The 9,473-nt window shown below is 44.8% G+C and overlaps 1 protein-coding gene across 1 annotated transcript in view; it reads left to right on the plus strand.

Annotated features, from left to right (window-relative positions):
- rnf43 (ring finger protein 43) overlaps positions 1-4,203 on the plus strand; it is a 97,288-nt gene extending 93,085 nt beyond the window's left edge. The window contains exons 8-9 of the mRNA XM_089017471.1: positions 657-2,120; positions 3,098-4,203. Coding sequence (XP_088873597.1) covers positions 657-2,120; positions 3,098-3,123 — 1,490 coding nt within the window. The 3' untranslated portion in view covers positions 3,124-4,203. The remainder of the gene's footprint in view (positions 1-656; positions 2,121-3,097) is intronic.
- The last annotated feature ends 5,270 nt before the right edge of the window (positions 4,204-9,473 follow it).

The raw sequence follows: 9,473 nt of genomic DNA on the forward strand, positions 1-9,473 counted from the left end.
TACTGGTAGTTAGTTCAAAGTACTTCCTGGTTCACGGAGAATGAAGTCGGCACGTTACAAAAGAAATTTTATTGCCAAAGACTGTTCCATTGACTCAGACCGCAGGAATAGATTGCATCCACGCCCGAATTGGCACTCTGAGAACTTTTTTCTGAGGTTAATTTTAATTTCCAATGACGTTCGCCGAGACATCGTCATAGTTGAGCGTGTTTATGTTTTGATAACATCATACCAGTTATTTCCTCCCATTATGTCATGGCGTATTGATATTTAATCTACTGTATGTCTCCACTTTTCGTGAGGTTTATTTATTTATTGTGTTTGTTGAGGGTGAGGCGGGGGTCAACTTATGTCGAGAGATCTCTCGTGCCAAATATGTGCCTCAGGTCAGTCAACATCTGGAAACGCCCACCTTATAAAACATGCCACAGCGCTGTTGTTATTAAGAACTCATATTGGCTCTCATTAGATTGTGCGAGGGTGGCCAAGGGCTGAAAAGTAGAAGCTAAAAGTATCATTGTCTCTTGTCATTGGTCTTCAAATAGATGTTGTGATTTCTTATCCCTTAGCATCACTTGATTATGAATTTAAGAAAATGAGCATTGATATCAAAGAATAGCGTAGCATCTTGTTGTAACTGTAGTTGTAATCCACAGGGGCGGAGAGGCATGCCCAGAGGAACAGACCACAATCCAGTCCAGAACAGCGTTTCCTCCACCCTCAGCCTTACAGCAGTCCACGAAACCACCCCTTCCCCCAACATGACATCCCATTTTCTATGAGGCCACTTTATCCCCGCGGACCTTCGGGCTCGTATCCCTCTGTTGGCCACTACAATTCCTCCTCTCCCTTGGACAACCAAACCCTACGTTTGCTTAGCAGCAGACCGCTGGGTGTCCCCTGTGGGTACCACCTCCCGGCAGAGGGTCCCAGGAGGCCCCACAGGACCGGCAATAACTGCAGGAGTTCAACTCACCACTACAACCCCCGCCGGTCCTGTCACAACTACCGCTCATCTTGCCCAGCTCAGCGCAGTGCTTCTAACTCCAGAGTGCACCATATCGCCTCAGCCATCCCACAAAGCCGTGGAGTGGCGTTCCACGGTCGACTGGACGAGGGCAGCTGCTCCGGCGGCAGCTACCACACAGATCGCAGTGGATATTTGGCCGACGGGCCAGCGAGTGACTCAAGTTCAGGGCCTTGCCACGGCTCCTCCAGCGACTCAGTTTTGAACTGTACTGACGTGTCCTTGCAGGGAGTTTACGGCAGCTGGTCCACTTTCCGCAGCTCACTGAGTAGCGACTACGATCCATTTGTGTATTATGGGCCGGGTTCTGTTGAAGTGGAAGCCCAGAGCCGGCCCAGGTCTTTGGATTCTGTGGTGAACAAAGTTGGCTTTCCCGAGGAGCAACCTCAGACTGTGTTTAGCCATATCCACTACCACCGCCATAGACATCACCACTATGATGATGGGGAGCACAACCAGGACCCGAGCAGAGGCTCAGATGAGGAGCAGGGGACCAGTGCAGCCGCAGCTCCTCCTACACTCGTCCTGGATAAAGACGCACCCATTGCCCCTAAGCCAAGTCACTGCCAGTGCCAAAAACCAGACTGTACACATTTGCTGCCCGTTTCTGGGACGGAAGGTCGGGATCCGGACCCAAGCATGTCTTCGGGGCCTTCTGTCCTGGTGTCCTCGATCCCCTTACATCTACAAACCCACTGCTGCCACCAGGGACACTCTGCCGCACCTCTCGGACGGAACTGCGTGCGAGACCACCCCTCTGTTCGTTTTCACCAGAGCTTGGACCTTCAGGATGATCGGAGCGTCCGCATCCACTTTGGCCAAAGCTCTGGCTTCTGCTGCTCTCCCCCCGAACTGCACCCCGCCCTCCTTCCCGTACCTCTAATTCTGGACTCTGGAGGTATAGACGACTGGCCCTGCTGTGGCGGGGCCCATGTTGTGTGGCAAAAGCGGGTGCAGGAGGCCCAGTCTGAGCCTCATCTCCTGGGGCCCAAGACCTCTATTGAGAGACCTCCTTGCACGTCCCAGCATGGCCTTGTTGCAGACCGCAACGCAGACAGTTGTTTATACTGCCAAAAAATGTACCACAATCAGGGTGAGTGTTTTTTGATCCATTATGAAGCGACTATGGAAAGGTTGAGTCTGCTCTGCTACAAGATCTTTTTTGTTGCCCGCTTATCCTCATCATGAGATCATCTTTTTTTCTAGGGAAACATATAGCAGCATAAATAACACCATTGAGACCCAAAATCTGAATCGGGCCTTTTCCAGATGTAGAAAATCGGATGTCCAGAGATGCAGCTTGGTCGCACATTGCGCCATTTACACATTTTGACAGCCACCGGCGCAACTTTGTAACTCCACTGCGCCAGCACCGACGCACGTCTATTACGATTAGCGCATATTGCCACATGATCTGCGCCATATACTTCTGTTAAAATAACCCAAGAAACAAATTTAGTTCACCAGCAATTGAAAAACGTTTTCATCAGAGTGTATCGTAACCCATTCACTGCCATCCACAAATTTATTCAGGAATTGAAAATATGACGTAAAGCGCCATTTCCGAATTTGTTCGGGTTTTGTTTTTTTGTGCTAGGGTGCCGATAATGTGCTCGCCATGGCCTCAAGCAATGTTTTTTTTTCCACCAGGGGTCAGCATATCCCTTTTTTCCATGTTCGTGCTTTGTTCCAGCTTCAGCTGTTGTTAAAGTGCTATATAAATCAATATGTATTGTATTGCATTTTACTTTAGACAGCCACCTTCATTTCAAGCTCATATAACTCCAGGCCTATATAATTTAGGATTTTCCTTTTTTTTTCTAAATAAAAAAGAGAGTCGAAGGTTTCTAACGCTGTATTGCATGTTTAGGTAGTCCTAAAACTCGATATTCTGTGGGTCCTGGAATTCAAGTGACAATGGCAAAAACCCTAACACTGGAGTGCACACATTTACTCCACGTTTGGCAGTGAATGAGTTAATATTATCCTTTATTGACAGACCCTTTGAAAAGCTGTTGTTTCTTATCCAAATGTACCCATAAATTAAATGTTCTTTTCATGTGTCCGCAGGATCTGAAGAGGAGTCCGGTGTGTGAGAACTTGTTTCCCTAATATGACGCTGCTATACAGAGCCAGAATGGATGATCCTCTTAGTTGCTCGCACTCTTGCCGGCTGCCACGTCCAGTCATTCTGTTTCCCAAGTCTTCGATCCCTCTTCAGAATGTTTCATGAACATCATTTTGTTTCGAAAGCTCAATGTCAAAATTCTGGGCTCGATCGCAAAACAAATTAGCACATATTCAGTTGCTTTGCATGACCATTCAGAGTTGATGGGAGCACCCCCACAAAGGGTTGAAAGTGAGGTCAGACTCCATGTGTGCGTGGCTCACCGAATTCAGAAGAACTTGATTTAGCTCACCGCGGTACCTTCATTCACTCACGTGATTGATATCTTTCTCCTTGCTGAGTCGAGCCTCAGCTGATCAAACTTTTATCTAAGCCTACCTCAGCTCACAATTTGTCTTGCCTCACACAGGGTTTTCTTTCAAGGTACTGCTGTAGTTTTTTTGCCCCATTTTTTTATCATCTCGCAAGTAGCTCCCACCACTGAAGAAAGATATCATGATGCAAATTTGGCTAAGGGAAAGGTTGATTAAGGTGAAAGTTCAGTGAGGTTGCTGAGCCTTGTTTTAACTACAGTACTTCAATAATGGCAGCTCCTTTCAGCATTTTTTTTGTGCGTGGTTTTATTTTATTTTTATTTTTTGGGCTGGGGACGATATTCCTTTAATTTGTCAGAATGACTGAATAGTTTTGCCACCATGACAAGCAACTGTCTCTTTGGCAATTTGCATCTGAGGGATGACCTCTTTTTTTTCCCCGCCCTTATTCTCCTCCAGCAACTGAAGTGTCTAAAATGGTTTTACACAGTAACCTTAGAAAACACCCAGTGCCTCTAAATGTTCTTAATACAAAGTGGTATAAAGCCCAACACGAGGCAGACTTTACTACATGGTGCCATCGCTCAGAAATGCCCATATGCTGTTGACATGATGAATTAAGCTAATTCTCAAACCAGTGTCACATTGAGCAGCAAAGATGTGCAAGTCCCCCCCAGAGTTTAATCCAATTTTGCTAAGAGTTACAAAGACATTTGCTAGACAGTTACAAAGACATTTGCCAAACAGTTTTTCTTTTAACATGTCATAATGTATTTCTGACAGAAAAAAAAGATCATTAAAACTGTGGGCAAATGTCTGCGAGCTTCAATGAACCCTGATGAAAAACAATTTAGCTATGCGCGCACACACTTGCAAACCTTTGCCGCTCAGAGAGGTACAGCGAGTAGGGGTGGATCCTGAGGAAAGCCCCTGTCCCAGTAAGCAGCAAACAATTGCGAGTACATAAAAAGGCAGCAAACGTTGCACTTTGGACCAGGTTTGTTTTGGTTCGTTTAAGCTCAAATATGATCGTAGAACGGTTGCCAGACATTCAGCAGATGTTGGCCTATACTTTTCTTGTCGCAGGAGAATTTAGAGCAAAAACTCTTTGCAACAAAAAAATACTACCTAGAGTCTAGGTAGTATTTTTTTTGTTGCAGTAGTCTAGGACCTAGACTGTTGACAAATATTTGGCAAGCATTTTGGTCTTGAACGAACCCTGACTCCCTCTGACCCAAGCACAAATGTTTCTATTGTCTTCAGGAGTGGCAATGATTGCTCCCTCAGTGGGGGAGGGGCTGAATGTCTGAGTAATTGCCAAACACTGAAAATTCAGTGATTCAGCTCAATCAAAGCCGGTTAAAAAGTTGGGGCCCCACTGGGAAAAAAATATAAATAAATAAATGAATGGGGTCCTCGGTTCTATTCCTGCAATGGCAACGCAAACCAAAAAAAAAATTAAAAACTGGAAGCAGAGCAGTCACCAAACGTGCTTTCTTCTGCCCTGAGACGACATCATTTTAAGGTACATGACATTTGTAATCTCAAAATGTCATGTGAAATTGTATACCGAGAATCCCCTGTTTCTTTCTCGAAAAAAAAATAAATAAATACAATTGTAAGAGTAGAATAGTGACTCCAAGTCAAAATATAACAAGGTTATTCTTGCAAGGAGTAAAGTGAGCATAAAGTCGAATTATTTCAAAACAAAGGTCTTTTTTAACCAGATGAAGTCAATATTTTACAAATTTGAGGGGGAAAAATATCAGTAGTTTGAATAATACAATAGATTTAACTTGACAAGAAAAAAATACATTTGTGTTAAAAATTGAAAAATAAATTATGATAGAATCTGGATTTTATGAAGACAAAGATTGAAAAGGTAGTGGGAGAAAAAAAGTACTTTTACAAATGCTTGTTGTCACAGGATCACTGTTTTGTCACACTTATCCTACTTGAAATCATATTTTTCGAGGATTAATAAGATTTGTGTTCAACAAATATTACCCGATGAATATGTGGCATGCTAAAAAAGTCTTCTTTAATATTGTCGCTTACTGTGATCAGTTGACTCTTTGTTGAAAGGTGTCTTTTTTCCCCCTCATGACTTTCTGACCTTTGTCTTGGAATAGTACGATTTTATTCTTGTTATAATTTCACTTAGTTACACAACATGTTCATGCTCTTCCCATAATACCGTAACTTGAGGTCATTAACAGAGCAACGTTTACCCCTCATCGTATTTTGGACACTGTCAAATCTGCGTTTTCAACTGACACCAAGTTGACAGTCATCCAGCTATTGATTTGTGCTGCGCCCTTTTAGCCACTCAAAACTTGACCTTTGCACATAAAACTCAACCGTAACACGACCAATCTTCTTCCTCTGCGTTTGCAGTTTCCTCCCTCCTATGTGCAAGTCTGGTTGTAGTTCTTCTTTTCCCTCTTGCTTTGCTTTATGTTGACATTGGTCTGTTTTACCGCAAATATACTTGAATGCCAATTGATGTTCAAGCTCGCGGGATTTGCAATGAAACTCTGAGCACTTAGCGGAACCTCCTATGTGCCTTCCGCATTCCTGAGCCACGTCGCAGATGTTCTCTGCTCTCCATGGCCAGCAAAGGAGCCTAAATCAAAACAGTGCCTTTCTAAAAAACATCTTTTTTTTATCTCCTCCACCTGCACCAATTGAAGTAAAATGAAAGTGTAAATCATTTTGGACTCGAAAGGACAATCATGCAGACATACTGTTCCTTTTAACACACTTTACACTAATCTCAGTTAAGGAATCTGGGCGTCCTTTGCTTTTTTTTTTTTTTTTTTTAATCCGTGGTCGCTATCTCTACCATGGGTGTGACTGAATTCAAACCAGCACTTTGGGTGAAGCACATGTAAACAAAATCCACAAATAAAATACTACATATTTTAAAAAAAATAACAAACAAAAAAATATTTGAAAACAGCCCAAAAAGGTAGGGCACGCAATCTTCATACAATTTCAAACAATTATGTTTGTGTTTGTTTTGCAATAATTTTAAGCTTAACACTGCCTTTTTTAATATAATGCAAAAAAACATCTCTCTCCAAAAACCAAAGGCATCTGTCAGTATATTTTCGATACTTGCAAACAAATAGAATACAACAGAAACAAATACGGTTGTATTTTTATATATACACACAAATATATATGAAAAAATATATAAGAGAACATTTCAATACAGTGGCATGTCACTGATGTATTTATTTACTAATATATATTTATCCATTTTGTCCAGGTTTGAAAGGATGGTTTCTGTATCGGTCTTTTCTGTATAGAAACTAACCAGTACCATCACAAATGTATCAACCTGTCTTCATTCCAATTATATGAAAATAAATTATTTTGAAGTAAATTTGATGGCTATTTATTTTCTGTTTACCTGACAGTCATACATCACGTATGACTGTCAGGTAAATATTTATTCGGAACACTGAAGCACTTTGTGTCAAGCTTCGTCATTGTTAAGAACAACTAAGAGGGCAAATAGAGTACAGTACATGTACTTGTTTTCAGCCATTGTTGCAATGTGTTTCTACATACCAAAATTGCTTTACTTCTGTATGAAACGTTTTCATTCAACATGAATACATCTTTACTTCCACCTGAGTGTGGATTAGCAGCTTCCGGATTCCACGATGTTGGCGTTTTATCGTCTTCGCTACTGAACTCAACAATTCGCTCAAGGTTGATGGTGGAGCCCTCATCCAAATGCTTTTTGACCCTAATGGCCAGCCGTCTTCTGGTGAATTTCAATTTGATCAACTTGTCGAGTCGAAAATCTTTCCAACAGACCCGCAAAATACAATTTCATACCAACGATATTGTGGTTAAAATCATAAATATTGCACAGTTGAAAACACAGATGTCGGAGAATTGGTTCTGTTGGCACGTTTGCTGAGAGGTCCCAGGTTAGGACGATCCGGTTCATGTATTCTCACTGCGGCTCCTTACCGTCGTCCACAAACAACTATGGTAGGTTAATGTAAGGATGAAAAGTAATATCTAAAGAGCTATTTGTGTAAATCTGTCAATGACAACCCGTATGGTGACACGTCAAAGACAAAAACAAATCAAATAGAGTGCTAACAACTCTATCGAAAACACTATACTTGTGTTCGTTATCATGCAGCTTCCGACTGAAAAATGCAAGAGGCTGTCATTCATTCTCCACGAGCTGCTCGACCACCGCCCCTACGGCAACATCAGACGCATCGGTAGTCAAGGCCACCTGTGCGGTTGAGATCGGGTGGACCGGAAGAGTTGCACTCGCGAGAGCTTCCTTAGCTCGTTGAAAGGACTGTGCTCGCTGCGGGGGCAACTCGACGGGGTCATTAGCCTTTTTTCTCAAGGCGCCATAGAGGGGTTGTAGGAGGTCGGCTGCGTGAGGGAGGAACCGGTTGTAAAAATTAACCATGCCCAAAAACTCCTTAGCTGTGGCCGGGTGGGGGAAGTCCACCACTGCGTGCACTTTGGCAGGTAAGGGGATGGCACCCTGTGGAGAAATGCGGTGCCCCAAGTAATCGATCTCGGACAGACCACATTGACACTTCACAGGGTTAACGATAAGGCCGTGCGAATCAAGACGCTTGAAAACCTTAGTTAAGTGCGACAGGTGGTCCTTTGGTAAAGGGCTGGTGATGGGCGAGCCGTTAGCTGCGCACAAGGCAGGCCCGCATCCAACTGCCATCTCGTCCGCGGTGGTGGGCGTCAGCAGGCTTACTTGTGCCCCGCTGTCCACAAGGGAACGTCTACCTGACGAGTCCGTGATGAAAAGCAGCTCGCTTTCGTTGCCGGCGCCCACGGCTGCAACTGGGTGCCGGGCGTTGGAGATTCCTGGAGCCTCGTAGGAGCAGGGGAGTACGCAGCGTCGAGCCTTGGCGCCAAACCGCTGATGGTCGGATCGATGCTCGATGCTACTTTCCCGAGGGGTTCGGCCGTCACGCTTTGCATGGCGAACCGCCCTGTCGCCAGAAACACTATCTGCTTCTTCCTTCAAACCACAATAGTCGCCGGTGGCTAGGCACGTCGAGTTAGCTAGCACGGCGCGCACTGTGGGTGGCAGATGGCGAAGGAATATGTGGAGGAAAAGGAAACCGCCATCATCCGAATTTAACAGCGACAGCATTTTGTCCATGAGATCCACTGCTGTTCTGTTGCCAAGTCCGGGAAGGGAAAGAAGCCTGTCTGCTCTCTCAGAGGCCGATAGCATGAACCGCCTGAGCAGCAGTTGTTTGAGCGCGTCGTACTTCCCGTATCGTGCAGGCGTGTGGCGTCACACGTGTGTATGATTTTGAAGTGCGCCTTTCAACCCTTTCATGTCTTTCAATTCCTTGATCTCCTTGATGTGCGTCTCACCCTCACGCATAGCATACGCTTGAAAATGGTATAAAAGGAGCTGTCGCGGGACAGAGAGATGGGGCGAACCACGGGGCAGAATCATCTCAGACTCATCTCGGACTCACAGACTCAAAGAGACTTGCAAAGACCCGCACAGGCACGCCCGGCGTCGGACGGACATCACGGCACGACATCCACGCCACGATCAAGCTCTGCGCGTCAGCTGCCTGGGAGATCTGACAACGAACCTACTTACAAATAAAGAGAACATCAAACTCTTTAGGCGCACGCAGAAGTGGCATCGTGCGATGTGTTGTCGTTTGGTCGAGGGACGCCACGACCATGTAATATTTTGGCTCATCTGTCGTGATGCCTCATTGGTGGAAAAGCGCTTCCACATGCTGGAACCACGAAGCCGGGTCGCTGTGCCAGAACTCGGACAACTTCGCGGCGAGTTAGGTCGCCGGTCGTGGCGACATGGCCGTAGAAGACACATATTCGTCTGTTGCCATGAATATTTCCAACGTCGGGGTCACCAGTGTAGCCGTTGAGGAAGGAGCACACACGACTGAATGTGGGGACGTGTTTATTCCAGCGGCTAACAAGTGGATCTAACTCAAACAGAAAA

The sequence above is a fragment of the Hippocampus bargibanti genome, linkage group LG16 (assembly GCF_051943395.1).
Source record: "Hippocampus bargibanti isolate YZ-2025 linkage group LG16, ASM5194339v1, whole genome shotgun sequence".
NCBI lineage: Eukaryota > Metazoa > Chordata > Actinopteri > Syngnathiformes > Syngnathidae > Hippocampus > Hippocampus bargibanti.